This window comes from Aethalodelphis obliquidens, unplaced genomic scaffold (assembly GCF_003676395.1).
Source record: "Aethalodelphis obliquidens isolate GAN/ISIS:26980383/991018 unplaced genomic scaffold, ASM367639v1 scaffold35, whole genome shotgun sequence".
Classification (NCBI taxonomy): Eukaryota; Metazoa; Chordata; class Mammalia; order Artiodactyla; family Delphinidae; genus Aethalodelphis; species Aethalodelphis obliquidens.
In genome coordinates, this window is record NW_020837979.1 from 9,479,641 (window position 1) to 9,497,113 (window position 17,473).

At 43.7% G+C, this 17,473-nt stretch overlaps 1 protein-coding gene across 2 annotated transcripts in view; it reads right to left on the minus strand.

Moving 5' to 3' along the window:
- Positions 1–4,397: 4,397 nt before the first annotated feature.
- Positions 4,398–17,473, minus strand: part of LOC113632088 (zinc finger protein 2) — a 61,337-nt gene continuing 48,261 nt past the window's right edge. The window contains exons 1-6 of one of the 2 annotated variants that reach the window (XR_003437662.1): positions 16,216–17,410; positions 15,316–15,404; positions 12,145–12,247; positions 11,551–11,637; positions 7,321–9,349; positions 4,398–4,447 (exon numbers count right to left, since the gene is read on the minus strand). Coding sequence is in view for 1 of the 2 variants with exons in the window: in XM_027128988.1 (XP_026984789.1) it covers positions 8,082–9,349; positions 11,551–11,637; positions 12,145–12,247; positions 15,316–15,404; positions 16,216–16,234 (1,566 nt within the window). In the remaining variant the exon portion in view is untranslated. Of the gene's footprint in view, positions 4,448–6,673; positions 9,350–11,550; positions 11,638–12,144; positions 12,248–15,315; positions 15,405–16,215 lie in introns of those variants that run through there. The other variant, XM_027128988.1, reaches the window with a different exon arrangement.

Genomic DNA, 17,473 nt, shown 5'->3' on the forward strand with positions numbered 1-17,473 from the left:
ATAAACTCAGAGATTTACATTCCCTTCTCAAGTGCATATGGAACATTCTCCACAATAAATCACATTTTAGGTCATGAAACAAGTCTTAAAATTTTTAAGAAGATTGAAATCACATTAAGTGTCTTTTTTGACCACAGTGGAGTGAAACTAGAAATGAATAGCAAAAGGAAAACTGGAAAATTCACACATATGTGGAAATTAAACAACACACTCTTGAACAACAAATGGGTCAAAGAAGAAATCACAAGGAACTTAAAAAATATCTTGATTAAAAAAAAAAAATCTTGGGGCTTCCCTGGTGGCGCAGTGGTTGAGAGTCTGCCTACCGATGCAGGGGATACGGGTTCGTGCCCCGGTCCGGGAGGATCCCACATGCCACGGAGCAGCTGGGCCCGTGAGCCATGGCCGCTGAACCTGTGCGTCCGGAGCCTGTGCTCTGCAACGGGAGAGGCCACAACAGTAAGAGGCCCGCGTACCGCAAAAAAAAAAAAAAAAAAATATTGAGACAAATGAAAATGAAAACACAACATACTAAAACTTATGGTTTGCAGCAAAAGCAGTACCAAAAGGGAAGTTTATAGTAGTAGATACCTACACTAAAAAAGAACTCAAATCAACAACCTAACTTTATACCTCAAGGAAGCAGTAAAAGAAGAACAAACTAGGGACTTCCCTGGCGGTCCAGTGGTTAAGACTTTGCCTTCCAATGCAGGGGGTGTGGGTTCGATCCCTGGTTGGGGAGCTAAGATCCCACATGCCTTGTGGCCAAATAAAAAACCAAAAACGAAATCAGAAAAAACACCAAAACATAAAACAGAAACAATATTGTAACAAATTCAATAAAGACTTTAAAAATGGTCCACATCAGAAAAATATTTTAAAAAAAAGAACTGGGGCTTCCCTGGTGGCGCAGTGGTTGAGAGTCCGCCTGCCGATGCAAGGGACACGGGTTCGTGCCCTGGTCTGGGAAGATCCCACATGCTGCAGAGCGGCTAGGCCCGTGAGCCATGGCCGCTGAGCCTGCGCGTCCGGAGCCTGTGCTCCGCAACGGGAGAGGCCACAACAGTGAGAGGCCCACGTACCACAAAAAAAAAAAAAAAAAAGAACTAAGATTAAAGTTAGCAGAAGGAAGAAACTAATAAAGATTAGAGCAGAAATAAATAAAATAGAGAATAAACAATAGAAACAAATCAATGAAATTAATAGTTGGGTCAATGAGATTAAAGGAGGAAAGAGAGAAGGAAAAAACCATACTATAAACACACACACACAAGTTTGGTGGTTAAACAGGTATTATATTTATCAAACTCATTGGACACTTTAAATGGGTGAATTTATTTATCTAAAAGTATACTTTAATAAAGTTGATTTTATAAAATGCCCAAAAGCCAGGTTTTTTTTTGGAGTAGTAAAACTGACAAACCTCTGGAAACACAATCAAGAGAAAAGAAGAGGAGACAAATAAGCAATTCCAGGAATGAAAAAGAGATCATAACTACAGATAAAACAGGGATTTTAAATAAAATAAAAATATTTGAACAACTTAATGGCAAAAAAGAAAACTTTTAGAAAAGACTAACTTAAAAAAATCCAAGAAGAGATAGAAAATCTGAATATCCCCTAAAACCAGTCAAAACACACACTATACAACAATAATCTCAGTTTAACAGGTGAATGTAACTAAACATTCAAGGAGCACAAACTCTTCCAAGGGTAGGGAAAATCATTAAGTTGTGTAAATCCCAGGAATGCAAGTGTTCCTTAACATTAGAAAATTTATCAATGTAATTTACCACATTAACAGATTACAGAAAACCATACAATCATCTCAAAAGATGCAGATTTTACTACTGTTCATTAAAAAAAACTTTTTTAAATAAAAGATTAAAAGACACATGTTATATTCATCATCATTTTATTGGGCTACACCATCATAAAGCTTACATGATGGCAGGTCATATAAACAGCTATACCAATACCTAATAGTCATACAGTACTTGATAGCTTACAAATCACTCTGCATCCATTATCTACCTAATCTAGCCACTCTCAAGGAGGTATGACATTTTAAAATATATATAAATGAAGAAACAGATTTAAAAGGATGACGTGATTTGTCCCAAATTCCAATTATTATCCTTCTTTATTTTGTTGGTTCTCTGTGATATACACACATAAATAATACATAATAGGAAAAAAACACACAATTCTGAATCTAATTCTCCAGTGGTCCTCACATGTTCTTGGAGCAAAGATACAAATAAAAATGCTTAACCTCATAGTTTATATTCTTAGTCATATCTATTCTTCCTTCTTGAATTTGTAAACTACAATTAAATGCTGGTATTTCCTCAACTTAAAAACTATAGTTCCCTCAAAGCTAGATGACGCTTGCAGCCTGATAGTTTCTACCTTCCAACTAGGCAATGTATCTTTGGGGAACAAGTGAGCATTCCTCTTGGTCCTTACTTGGTTACAAATGCCCGGTGTAAGCTACAAACCTTTGATGCAACTTGACCTGCCATTTCAGTGTCAGACGGAGGATGTCATGGGAAAGATGGAGTGGTGATTTCCCCTATTTCTCTAAGTATACCTAAAACCCCTGCACGTTCTATAGAAAACAACATAAGATTCTGAAAGGTGGAGAGAATACAGACAGGCTGGGGACCTCTGGACCTGAAGAACAACGCAGGGCTCCTTGGGTTTTCTTTTTGCTTCATTTGTCCCAGACTGGGTTCTGAAGAAGCAGGAAATCCAGAAACAACAACAAGCACAGACCAAAAAAAAAAGCCCAAGAAAAGTCTGCTCATTCTAGCCAAAGGACTAGGAAAAAAGAGCAGCTTAGCAAGACAGAAAACTTTTAGACAAGAACCACCCTACTCCGGCCAGAGACCATGGAAAAAAACTGTGCTCTTATCCACAACCAACAAAGGCCAAGTGGGGAGCCTACATATCCACCCTCACAGGCTGTAATGAGGCTCCTCAATGCCGCATCCCCACCCTGAGTGGTGTCAGAGAAGGTCAAGTGAGGGACAGGATTGTCAAAGCCAACCCCTCCCCCATCCCACCTCAGCAGTGTCACCGGGGACCCTCTGGGGAGACTAGGCTTCCAACCCTACTCAGAGACAAGACGTCTCTCCCCTTCCTTACTGGTGTGGTGTCAGTGGGGGCCACGTGGGGAGCTGGAACTCCTCCGCACCCCCAGCCCAGCAGTACTGAGGATCCCTGTCCCACGTATCAACAGAGGCCAATGATGGACCGGGACTTCCAACACCAACTTATAGTCATAAGGCAGTGTCCCCCCAACCCTTTCCACCAGAGCAGTGTCAGAGGAAGGCTGCCCAGACGGAAGCTCCAAAGAGAGTCAGGGCCTCATAATACTCAAAATGTCCAGATTTCAATGGAAAATCACTCATCACACAAAGAACCAGGAAAATCTCAACCTGAGTGAGATGATCCACAGATGCCAACACTGACATGGCACAGATGTGAGAATTACCTGACAAGGATTTTAAAACAGTCATTATAACAATGCCTCGGTGAGCAATTACAAACACACCTGATCCAAATTTAAAAAATAGAAGTCTCAGCAGAGAAACAGAATAGAGAATCAAATGCAAGTGAAAAACACAATAACTGACATAAAACCCAATAATGGGCTCAAATAGTAGAATGGAAGGGACAGAGGAACCAGTGAACTTGAAGACAGAACAATAGAAAATACCCAATCTGAACAACAAAGAGAAAATTGCTATGGACTGAACTGTGTCCCCTGAATTTATATGTTGAAGCCCTAACCCCCAATATGACTGTATTTAGAGATGGGGCTTTTAGAGGGTAATTAGGTTAAATGAGGTTATAAGTATGGGGTCTTAATGTGATAAGACTGGTAGACTTCTAAGAAGAGGGGGAAAGAATTCTCTCTCTCCACACCCATGCACTGAGGGAAGGCCATGAAAACACAGCAAGAAGGTGGCCACCTGCAAGCCAGGAAGAGAGCTCCTACCAGAAACCAAATCTGCTGGCCCCTTGAAACCAAATCATCTTAGCCTTCCCAGCTCCAGAGCTGTGAGAATTAAATCTCTGTTTGAGCCACCCAGCCTATGGTACAGGCACACCTCAGAGATATTGTGTGTTCAGTTCCAGAAAGCCACAATAAAGTGAATATCGCAACGGTGAGTCACATACTGTTTTTTGGTTTCCCAGTGCATATAAAAGTTATCTTTACACTGTAGTCTATCGAGTGTGCAATGGTATTATGTCTAAAAAACAAGTACGTACCTCGATTTAAAAATACTTTATTGCAGGCTTCCCTGGTGGCGCAGTGGTTGAGAGTCCGCCTGCCGATGCAGGGGACATGGGTTTGTGCCCTGGTCTGGGAAGATCCCACATGCCGCGGAGCGGCTGGGCCCGTGAGCCATGGCCGCTGAGTCTGCGCATCTGGAGCCTGTGCTCCGCAATGGGAGAGGCCACAACAGTGAGAGGCCCGCATACCACACACACACACAAAAAAAACTTTATTGCTAAAAGATGCTAACTTTCAGCGAATCATACTAGTAACATCAAAGACCACTGTTCACAGATCACCATAACACATATAATAATAATGAAAAAGTTTGAAATATTGAGAGAATTACCAAAATATGACAGAGACATGAACTGAGAAAATGCTGTTGGAAAAATGGCACCAATAGAGTTGCTCAACACCAGGTTGCCACAAACCTTACATTTGGAAAACAAAAAACAAAAAAACAATCCCACAATACCTGCAAAGTGCAAATAAAATGAAACACAATAAAACAAGGTCTGCCTATATTTTGGTTTGGAACACAAACAGATTAAGACAGGTTTTGGTACCTAGAAAAGGGATGCTGCTCTAACAAATACCTAAGAATGTGGAAGTAGCTTTGGAACTGGGTTACGGAAAGAGGCTGGAAGAGTTTTGAGGTGCCTCCTAGAATTAAAGGCCATTCTGGTGAGGTCTCAGACATCAGAAATGAGGAACACATCATTGGAAACGGGAAGAAAGGCAATCCTTGTTGTAAAGTGGCAAAGAACTTCACTGCACTGTGTTCCAGTGTTCTGTGGAATGTAGAACGTGTGAGCAATGAAACTGGATGTTCAACATAGGAGATTTCCAAGCAAAGTATTGAAGGCACAGCTTGGGTGTGCCTTACTGATTAGAGCAAAATTCGAGAGGAGAGGGACCTCCCTGGTGGCGCAGTGGTTAAGAATCTGCCTGCCAGTGCAGGGGACACTGGTTTGAGCCCTGGTCCAGGAAGATCCCACATGCCGCAGAACAACTAAGCCCGTGTGCCAAATCTCCTGAGCCCATGCGCCACAACTACTGAAGCCCACGCATCTAGAGCCCACGTTCAGCAACAAGAGAAGCCACCACAATGAGTAGCCCACGCACCGCAACGAAGAATAGCCCCCACTCGCCCCGACTAGAGAAAGCCTGTGCGCAACAACGAAGACCCAACCCAGCCAAGAAAAAAAATATTCGAGAGAAGAGAGATGAATGAAAAAGTAATTGTTAACCCAAAAGGAACTAGAACTTGGAGGTTTGGTAAATTCTATCCATGTTGCAAAACACGAGAAAACTTGTTCTGAAGAGAACACTAAGGGCGAGGCTGAGCAACCATTTGATAAAGAGATCATGGGTGTGACTCGTAGATTTAATCAGCCATCTCAGCAGAAGCCAGGGACAGAAATGGGACTATACCAGCAGAAACACAGCCAGCTGGGACTAAAGGGGATAGAAAAACCAGACAAATGAAGGAAGGCTGTTGGACTTCTTAGATCCTATAGGGCCAGACAATAGAGCTTATTCAGCTGCAAATGTGCGCCGTGCTTCAAGAAAGGGAAGAATGACTCTGAAGTCGACTCAGAGATCTTGAGGCTGCCTCCTCAGTTTCAAAGGGTGGGGACATCAGCTTGGTTTCAACAGGCCAGACGGCCTCCAGCCACAGTTTGGAGGCAGGGCTGCCCAGCAGAGCTTGGCAGCAGGATGGCTGCACGAGCAGGTCTGGAAGGTGGGACACAAAGCCAGAGAGGTTTATCCTCACCTGAAGATCTCATGGAGCTTGCTTTGCTAGGTTTTGGGCTTGCTTGGGATCCATCACCCCTTCCTTCTTTCCTATTTCTCCTTTTTGGAGTGAGAATGTCTATCTTATGCTGCCCCACAATCGAATTTTGGAAGCACGTCACCTATCTGGTGTCACAGGTTCACAGCTGGACATGAATTTTGCCTCAGGATGAATGATACTTCAAATCTCACCCATATCTCATTTATGTGATATTTAGGTGAGACTTTGAACTTGACTTCAGAGTTGATGCTGCAATAAGTTAAGACTTTGGGGGTTGTTGGGAGGGACTGGATATATTTTTGCATGTGAGAACATGAATTTGGGGGGCCAGGGACTGAAATGCTATGGACTGAATTGTATCCCACCAAAATTCATATGTTGAAGTGCTAACTTCCAATGAGACTGTATTTGGAGATAGGGTTTTTCAGAGTAAATTAAGGCTACATGAGGTCATAAGGCTGGATTCCTAATCGGACAGGACTGGTGGTTTTACAAAAGGAAGAGAGCAAGCACTTTCTTTCTCTCCTTCCATGCTCAGGAACCAAGAAAAGGCCATATGAGGACACAGCAAGAAGGCAGCCATCTGCAAGCCAGGAAGAGAGCCCTCATCAGAGACCAAGGCCAACACCTTGATCTTGGACTTCCAGCCTCCAAAACTGTGAGAAATTAATTTCCTTTGTTTGAGTCACCCAAGCTATGGCACTTTGCTATGGCAACCCATGCAGACTAAGATAAAAACGTACCAAAAAGTAAGTAAACAGAGTCTCAGGAACCTGTGAGACTACAGGTCTAACATTTGTTAGAAGGGGTGGGGGTGGAGGCTGAAGATGTATTCAAAGAAATGGTGGCTGAGAATCCCTCAAATCTGGCAAGAGACACATACCTACAGCCTCAAGAAGCACAGAAAGCAGGATAAACTGAAAGAAGTGCACACTAAGACATCACAGTCGAACTTGTAACCACTAAAAACACAGTACTCAAAATGTTTGCAAAAATAATCTTCAAAGTTTCAGTGAAAAAAAAAAAAACAAATATAAAGATGTCACCTGCCTGTATTTAAGAGTAAAATGATGAAAGGTGTTTCTGGTGTTTTCAAGTTGTTTACTACCTAATATGCCGCGTCAGTTCAGGTCTACAGGTAAATTAAACGATGGTATGAAAAAGCTTAGGGTACAAACTACATACAACTGAGGCAAATTTTTATAAATATGCACATTCTCAGGTAACTCACCTTAAAACAGACTGAAAGCATCAGAGGTCCCTTCTGTAATCTCCCTTTCTAGGTTGTCAGCCTTGACCCTTGGAGTTGTGATTCTTAGTAGGTAACTTCTCAATGAACATTGTTTAAAAGACCAAAAGTGCAGAAGTGGACTTGCCAGGCCAATATTCCTTGGCTTCAAGATGGAAACTTTGTGACTAACAAGCCTGACTGATATTTTTCCTGGTTCTTGGTACTCATTTAAGTAGTTATCTCAATCAACATTTGAGTTCATCCCCAAGCTCTTTTTGTCTATGCTTTCTATCCACCTCCTAAGTGCTCTGGTATTTAAGACCAAGGACAACGTCCCTTCCACCACCACTCTCAACCCTGTACAGGTTCATTGTGAATTGCCAACCTCTTATTTCCACCCTTGCAATTTCCCTTCAAAACTTCATCTCCTTAGCATTATGAGACCACCTACCCCAGCCAAGATGGCCTCTTTCCATCATGGCACACCCTATTTCTCTCGCAAGGATTTGGTAGCTTACATACACATTAGGGTGTTGGAAATAATTTCCCTCTCTCCCCAGGGAAATACACAACTTCCTCTGTTACTTAAAAAAATGTAAAACCCTTCTTTCACACTCTAAATAAGCTATGTCCCATATCAACAATGACTTCTCAATTAGATCTTTTTTTGTAACACAGTCTTAAATTCCTTTGTAGCCCTCACAGCATGTATAGTAATTGTTCAATAAATATGTTCTGAACATACTACATGTACAGGACCTTTATCCAGTATGAATTCTCTTTTGCTGGCCAAAGGCTGAGTGCTCACTAAAGGCTTTTCCATATTCCTTGGTTTTCCCTCCAGAATGAGTTTTCTGATGTTGAGAAAGGGATGAATTCTGGCTGAAAGCTTTTCCACATTCCTTACACTTATAAGGTTTTTCTCCAGTGTGAGTTTTCTGATGCTTTGTAAGAGATGAACTCTGGCTGAAAGCTTTTCCACAATCCTTACACTTGTAAGGTTTCTCTCCAGTGTGTGTTCTCTGATGACGAATAAGGGCTGAGCGGTCACTGAAGGCTTTGGCACAATCATTGCATTTGTAGGGTTTCTCCCCAGTGTGAGTTCTCTGGTGTTGAGTCAGGGCTGAACAGTAGCCAAAGGCTTTCCCACATTCATTACACTCATAAGGCCTCTCCCCAGTATGAGTTCTCTGGTGCTGAATAAGGCCTGAACGATCACTAAACGCTTTCCTACATTCATTACACTTATAGGGTTTTTCTCCAGTGTGAATGACCTGATGCTGGGTAAGGAATGTGCTTTGGCTGAAGGCCTTTCCACATTCATTACACTCATAAGGTTTCTCTCCAGTATGAATTCGCTGATGTTGAGTGAGGTATGAACTCTGATTAAAGGCCTTCCCACATGCATTGCATTCATAGGGTTTCTCCCCAGTATGGATTATATGATGCCGAATAAGGGCTGAGCGGTGACTGAAGGCTTTCCCACATTCGTGACATTTGTAAGGTTTCTCTCCCGTATGAATTCTCTGGTGTAGAGTAAGGTGTATGCTCTGACTAAAGGATTTACCACATTCATTACATTCGTAGGGTTTTTCTCCTGTGTGAATTCTCTGATGTAAGACAAAAGCTGAGTAGTAACTAAAGGCCTTTTCACACTCATTACACTTCCAAGGCTTCTTTTCTGCACAAATTTTCTCATGTTTCATTAGATCTGAATTTTGTTTCAAGTTCTTTTTAAATGAATCACAATTGTGTCGTCGCTCTCCTTGCTGCTGAACAAGGAATGTCCTCCGACTAAAATTTCTTCCAAATCCATTACACTGGTAACTTCTCTCCCCAGAAGGTTTCTTCTGAGGGACAACCTCTTGTATTAAATATTTCTCATGGTTTTCCTGCTGACTCTCTAAAGAATCCTCACATTCACTGGAACTTTCCTTTGGAAATCTCTCTATTAACACCCCAGTGTTAACAGGGGCTAATTCTTCTTCAGAAATGTCCTGCTCTGGAGTTAGCTCCTTGCATTCCAGTCCTGTATCCCAGTGTGAAAGAAACAAAAATACAATGTATCATTTCCTACACTGAGAGAAAAATAATTGCCGTGGTAGGAAAATAATGAAACAAACAAAAAATGCTTACAGGGGACAGAGGAACTTGTAAGTTCTCAAAAATAGCCCTGCAACCTTGAGAGAGCATGAGAAAAGAAAGATGACTGGGCAAAGCAGTGCTCAACATTCCTGTATCCAGCAGGGGAGGAAATGAGAAAGAATAACAGAACAAGACTAAACACAGGTGATGGGGGAAATAGCAGATAAGAAACAGGGTCTGGTGGAGACTGGACTGGGATCAGAAAATGATGGTCTCCCATGGATTGCCCACTGTCACCACCTCACCAGAGCATCATGCCCTGAGAATGTCCATCAATAGCTGATCTTACCACCAATCTTTTCTTGTTCCAATATGTCCCAATCACTGCTGGCAGACTAACCTTTTAAAAGCATACCTCTTACACAAAAATCTCTGTTGGTTCCACTGTCTCAAGGTGAGACACAAATCCTAGAAGCTAGCATTCAAGGTAGTTCAGATCTACAAATTCAATTAGTAATTAAAAAGCAACTGATCATCTCTGATTGCGCCACACCAAACAAATTGGAAACAGCAAAACAGAACCAACCTTTACAAAAAAATAAGTAGTGTGTGGGGAGGGGAAGGTCAAATCCCCACATGCTCAGATTGGTCCCCAACCTGTCAGGACACCTGTCCCCAAATTCCAGGCTTCTTAGGAAGAGTTTGGGGGAAAAACCTGCACTGTTAGAAATTTTTAAGTATTCTAGGCTTAAATGGTCATTACCATCCATTCCAACCATGACTCTACGTGAAATAAATCAATATGATATAACCTTCTCAATGACGTATCATAATCAAGGAGGTGGCTAGGATTGTAAGGATAAATAGGTAGAAACAGCTTAAAGGCAAATGGACTTTTAGCTAAGGGGAGTGGAAGAACTGAAGCCCCAAACATTTGCAGAAAACACATGGTTAGCGGAGGATAGTCAGAGACTTGCCTGTCTCGTGTTAAGGGTTCAAGTTGAACAGAGAAGATAAAATGACTAGGCAGGTAGGTCTTGAAGGCAGGTAGAGGAATAGAGAACTGGCAGAGTAAACAACTCACTGTGGGAAATCTGGCAGTATTATGCTGCCTAATTAGACAAGGATAAGAAAGTATAATTAAAAGCTAAAGAAAGTATAATTAGCTGGTAGTCTATTGCAGTATCCAGTTTGACAAAAGTGATAGGCTCAAATCCATGACATCTTTCAAAAGAAAAGTTAGCAGGACTTAATCATTAGCTATCATTTGCTTAGCACATAGCCACGTACTGTTCTAAGCATTCCCTTGGATTATTTCATTTGATCCTCACAACAACCCTATGAGTTAAGTGCTATCGTTACCCACATTTTACAGTTGGGGAATTTGAGTCACAGAAAGAATAATCAATCTGTTAAAGCTCACACAGCTAGTAAGTAGTTCACATTGGCTTTGAACCCAGGAAGAGTGGTTCCAAAGTCTGCACTCTTAACCACTATGCTATGCTACCTCCACTTAGAGAAGAAGGCAAGGGACGACTCAGAGATCAATTTATAGTCATTGTTCTGAGACAAAAAGTCACGTTATCCTGCAGAGATAAAATAACATACATGAAAAAACCTGGGGCTTCCCTGGTGGCGCAGTGGTTGGGAGTCCGCCTGCTGATGTAGGGTACACGGGTTCGTGCCCCAGTCCGGGAGGATCCCACATGTCGCAGAGCGGCTGGGCCTGTGAGCCATGGCCACTGAGCCTGCACATCCGGAGCCTGTGCTCCACAACGGGAGAGGCTACAACAGTGAGAGGCCCGCGTAACGCAAAAAATATATATATAAATAAATAAATAAAATTAAAAACCTGGTTTAGAGCCTTGCACCCAAACAAATTATTAACAAACATTATTTCACCTTATTTGGGAAAAAGAATTGGTTTGAAAGGGTGGAAAGTACTGATTTTCTAAAAAATAAAATTATGACTCTATAACAGGTCAGCATACACAGAGCTGGAGTATGGCCCAGGAGAAAGGCAGTTCACTTCAAGCTTTCCATGGGTCTAGCGAAATCTGGAAAGGCTCCTCCACAAGCATTGCAAAGATGCTTTTCCCACTGACCATCTGGGTTTTATGTTTACTGTTTCCAAAAATCACTCACCTGGACTAGTTGCTTTTGAGACTTCTCTCTCCAGCTCCTCCCCACACTCTAACTGAGAGATTACATCAGGCTTGGAAATTGGAAGCCCTGTTTGTGGGGAAAGAAAAAGGAGTCTGGTAAAGAGCTCAGTGTTAGCTCCTTGGTCGTTAGAAAAGACAGTCAGTATAAGAGAGAGAAAGGTCGGTTCTGGATTTCTCCCTCAACAGCGTTCAGAAGAAGGTAGGAAGATTGATATGGGGTCTATTTGAGTTCAGAATAATTGAATCACTTGTTTTTACCTCTCCCTATTAAAAGAATAAGCACCCATCTCTTAAGAGGTGTTTTTATTAGAACTTTGTCTCAACATCCTTGGTCAGGGAGTAGGGAAGAAGGACGCTACCGCCTAGGCAATTACGATATAAAGGTGTCCACTTCTGACTCCAGAAGGTTTAAACTTATATCCAGAAACAAAAAGAAGAAATTGCCTGCATCAGACTTTACACAGGGATTAAGAATCTTTGAATCTAAGAACGTCAGAGCTCCTAGGAACTGAGGAAGCAAAGGTACCACACTGGGTAAATTCCCACACTGGGTGGGGGCCGGGGTGATGCTTACCCAGCAAGACCAGATTCCTATGCTTCTCAGGCACATCTCCTTGAGGAGTGTTCAGCTGCCCCCACTGGGTGAGAGCCTCAGCCATATCCCTGATCATCGACTCCTGAAAAACCGAACACATCAAGTGCTCACCAAGGGACATCCTTCCAGAAGCCTCTGGGAAGGACTCAAACAGATGGCATAAGAGGAGAAAGACAGGAAGGACAGGAAGGTTAGACAAAACGACCTCTACCATCCCTTCCAATACTAAGATTCTCTGGTGTATCTGGAGTCACAGACTTGCTCCTTACCTCCACGCATCAGAATCGCATGTAACCTGCAAGTGGGAAAGAACACCTGCAGGGTAAAATCTGAAGGTACCAAGTTACTAGTTTACGTGGTGAAAAGTTAAATTATAGAACTACAGAAATCCTTACTATTTAGATATGGGAAAGTGGAGAAAATATAATTATGAATTAAGTATTTTCTTTATGGTATGTTTTTAAAATACAAGAGATTCAAGAAATATGAATTATTTTTCTCTCTCGTTTTCCTTTGAGAATAAAATCAGTCCAATATATTTTCTAAAAATTAAGGTGTTTGCTACACACGTCACAGTATATAGATTTGTAAAACAGTATTTCAAGGGCTTCCTGGGTGGCGCAGTGGTTGAGAGTCCGCCTGCCGATGCAGGAGACACGGGTTCGTGGCCCGGTCCGGGAAGATCCCACATGCCACGGAGCGGCTGGGCCCGTGAGCCATAGCCGCTGAACCTGCGCGTCCAGAGCCTGTGCTCCTCAGCGGGAGAGGCCACAGCAGTGAGAGGCCTGCGTACCGCAAAAACAAACAAACAAACCAGATTTCAAGCCCAAATTATCAGAGTTCCGAAAGTGTTCTTGCCATTTCTCCCCAGTCAGTCTGACCACTCTCCCCCCACCTCCACCATCTCCTCTCTACCCCATCATACACTGCTTCTCCTGCATTCTCTGTGCTCCAGCTGCCGGCTGCCCTTTGGCTGCCTGAAATGTACGTCATACTCCCTCCCTTCTGCCCCTTTACACACACTGCTTTCTGTCCCTGAATGTTCCCCCCTTTCCCCATCCTTTCAGCTATTTTAATCCTACTCACACTTCGGATCTCAGCTCAGGGGTTACCTCCTCAGGGAAGCCTTCCCTGATTCTCTGGGTGGTAGCACCATGTTCCTTCCCTCCTCTTGGGCTATGCATACAGCAAGGGGACTTTGTGATTAACGTCTGTCTGTCCCATTAGAAGCTAACCTCGAAGAGAGTAGAGGCCAGGTTTAATTTTTCCCAGTGAAGCAGCCCTAGTCTTTGGCACAGAGCCCGAACACGGTGAATATTTGTCAAAGAATTAAAAGAAGGTGAAACACTTGAACAAGAATTAATAGAAACAAGAATTAAGTTTAAATGGGGTGTTCTATAAAAGTGTGCCTGGGAACAGAGGTGGGAGGGGAACAGAAGTGTATCAAACATTGAAAACATTACAGGAGTGTTTACTTTACCTTACCTTGACCTAGATGACAGGCACAAAGTTTAGACCGTCTACTAAAATGTAGGGAGAGTGCGCAGGGTGGGTAATGCTCCTTTGAATCTAGAGCTGAATCTGTTTACTGCTGATAAAACAAATGTCTAATAATTTTTCTAACTCTATTAAAAATTTTTTCTATACAACTTCAATGTAATGGAGTCACATTGAAACAGACCAGTCCCTGGGATGCTAGCAAATGAACCAGTCATGGCTTTCTTTGAAACACCGCTTTTGCCATAGCCTCTGAATATATATGTATATACATACATACATGTTATATGTATACACACACACGTATATATGTGTACATATCCTCCAAAACCAACTGGTAAAATAATTCACATAATGACACAAAGTTAAGAGAACTTACTTTGAAAATCCCTTGCTCAAAATAATTTAAATCTTCTTCTAATACTTGAACTATGAAATAACTTCCCTTTTTATTTAAGTTATGGTCCCTTAAGGCCACATGCCTCAGGAGTGCTCAACACAAGCCATGTAATTTGTACAGTCTCTTTTCTTTACAATCAACGCAGCAGTAACAGACTGCCTAGCAGTTCCTTTCAGACTTTAGTTCTGAGAAAACCTCAGCAATCAAACTCATTTAAGGAGCTGCTGCTCAGTGTGAGTATGTGGGGGGCTTGAGGGCACAGGTAGACCACATCTACCATCCAGCAGATGCTACTGACTCTCTCTCCTCTTCCCTCTGAAAGAGATCTACCAATTCAGATCAGAATCAGTACTGGTGTTTCTTCCTAGCGTTTTGCATGCACTGTCAGCACCTGGATGCTGTGAGGCAGGTCTGAGCTTGACAGGCGGTCCCAATGCCTTTACCACGGGTCTGCCATTCTCCCAGTATCCTAGACCAGATCCTACAGAAGTATCTTGACTAATCTTCTCTCTCCAATCATTCACGGCATGTTTCATCTTGCTGGGCCTCTAAAAACTTTCACGGGGCCTCATCTGCCTTTGGAATAAGATCCTGTGTGGATTTTTCCTGTGGTCTGGCTACAACACGCCTACACTTCCCTCACCACACTCCAGCTCACTCACAGTGACACACATTCTCCCTGAAGACCTCTGACTCTCTCATCACTTGGAGACTTTTGTCAAAGCTGTTCTCTCTTGGAATATTCCTATATTCTATTTTCCAACTACCTACTCTCTCTTGTCTTCCAAAATGCAGCTTTTATCCCAGCATTTTACCCCCAAATACTCTAGGGGATGGAAAACCTCTTCTAAGGTCTTTTATGACTTGTCTGTACTAGTAATTTCTCTCTTTCTCTCTCTCTCTCTATATATTTCTTCTTGCTGTTTAACTATTTTACTTATCTGTATCTTATTTCCTCAGTAAACTTCACAAGGCAGAGGCAACTGGCTTTTATTCCTTTGCATCTCGCCAGGAGGCCAATCACAGCACTGAAGAGCTTTTAAGTGTGCACCTAGCACTAAGTGGATAGAGAAGTGATGCCAGGAGGGAAAGTTCTGTCCCTGCGAGGAGCATTTACTATCAGGTTCACTGCTCATTATTTTATTAGGATGAAGCCAGTGGTCTAGGAACCACGGCTGAGCAAGTCCATAACAATGCTAGAAACCATATTCATGTTTTGAGAACAGAAAAAAAAAGAAGAAATTTAAACCCACCTGGTATGCAGGGGTCAGCAGCACAGAGGTCAGGCCATTTTCTTTTGGGTTTCCAGCATGGGGAAGGTCTGAATTCTCAGAAAGTGACCCTAGAAGTGGAAATAGGAGCCCCAGCGATTACTCTTGCTTGCAGTACACTCACAGAAACTGCCACACACAACTACTTGTCACCTGAGAAGAGTCAACACAGGGAACCAAGGGACAATCCCACAACATCTCTTATACAAGACAGTCATGACCATGGCTGCCTCAGGTTCCTCCTATGCTCCTCTGCCCTTAAACTCCAGTAGAACTCTGCTAGGAGATCCTGGACACTTAAATACATATTTCCATTTCTCATCTGCTGAGTGTCGTCAAAATAATCTCAAAGTCTCGGTGTGTCAATCCGTGCCTCAATGAGTCACTCCTGTTCTATTCCAGGCTCACAGGATGAAAGACTAGTTAAATTCTTTTTGAACATTGGCTTTTCAGATACAAAACTGGCTTTCTCAGAAAAGCAATGGGCCTGTGGAGAAAAAAATCCAAGTACTCTAAATAAATCCTGTGACTTCTCGAATCCTCACTTTCCCCATCTGCCAGATGGGTCTATTTGATAGTCTCCTTCCTCCATAACCGCCTTACGAGGTTCCTGTGAGAACAAAAGAAAGTCATTATGAAAAGCCAAATTGTCAGATATGGTGATTTGGCGGGGGGTGGCAAAGGAGGTATACATCATCCTAAAGACCAGCAGGGCAATGTAGGTAGCGGGCTCCCCTTAAACCCCAACATGAGACCAGCTGGTAGGAATGGGCTCCCTCCCAGAGAAGATGTGATGCTTGTCCTTCCAGAGCTTGCCCCAGCCAGAGGGCAGCCTTTCTCCTTTTTTCTCTCCAGCAGGCGGCATCCTTCTGAAATTCTCACCTCTGCCCTTAGGCTCCATGGTGACTTCCTCCCCGCCGGCGTAAGTGACGACCGTGGGAAAATGGCGCGACGAACGCACTAGGGGCCGGGGGTCCACAGCTCTAGTCCACCCCGAGGCCCGGGAACACGCGCGCGACCCTATAGCTGGGCAGCCCGGTGTCCTCCACCCGGAGGCCCTCCACCGCCCTCCTTCCGGCCACTCAGACTCCGAAGGACACGCGCTCAGCCCTCTTGGAGCCCAAGCTCGACCTCGCGAACAACGCTGTGGAGGCCCGGCTCGCGACAAAGGTATCTAGGAGCCGGCCGTGCCGAGACGCGCCAGCCCGAACTCGCTAATGAACTACAACTCCCAGAATCCTCCGCAGGGCGCGGCGGCGCGTCACCGGAGGACGCTTCCCGGAGGACCCCGCGGGTCCGCCTTTGCCCCCGGCCCTGCATCTCTGCGATGGCGCACGGCCGTGCCGGGTGATTAGCAGCGCTCGGCCTCTCGGAGAGCTCTTTCCTGGACGCTCCAGGGGCCGCCCCTTCCTCAGTGTGTACTCTGGCCTCCAACCCCGGAGGACGTGTTCGGCCGCGCTAAACCCCGCCTCGAGAGGGAAATTCACTCCCAGCCAACTGTAACTGGCAGAGGGCGGCGCCCCGCTACCCACCCAGGATTCCTCCCTGGCTGCTCTGCTCCCTCGGAGAGAAGGCGCCCGCGTTCCAAGGATGTTCACCCCACCACGTCGCTTCCCCTGTACTGCGCCTCCACGACCCACTGTCGGGGGGCAGAGATTACCTCAAGTAACCAGGGATGTTTATTCCATGCAGCACCTCGAAATATTGAAAAGCAGAATCTCAGTCCCGGAAAGCACCTCAGTCCGGTCCTCAAGAAGCTATTAGTTAATAGTTGATACCGCTGACCTTAAGGTCCCTGGAACATGAAAGTCTTTCAAACTCCCAAGGAGCTCTAGGAAACGTCAGCTGAGAGTGGGGTTATCTTCAGGCTGGTGCATGTTCTCACCTTCCTTCCCACAATAAAGTGGCCAATTTTCTATCCAGTTCAAGTTCCCAAGAAAGAAAATCAAAGTACCTAACTGTCCCTGCTTGGGTATAAGCCACAACGTCTGTTTGTCCTTTCTCTAATAGAATCCCCAACTTTTAGCTAGGCTTAAGGCTGCCTGGAGTAAAAATGACATTCCTCATCATCCCTACCTCTTGCCAGGGGGATGAGAGCAAAGTGGTTCTTTTTTTTTTTTTTTTTTTTTTTTTTTTTTTT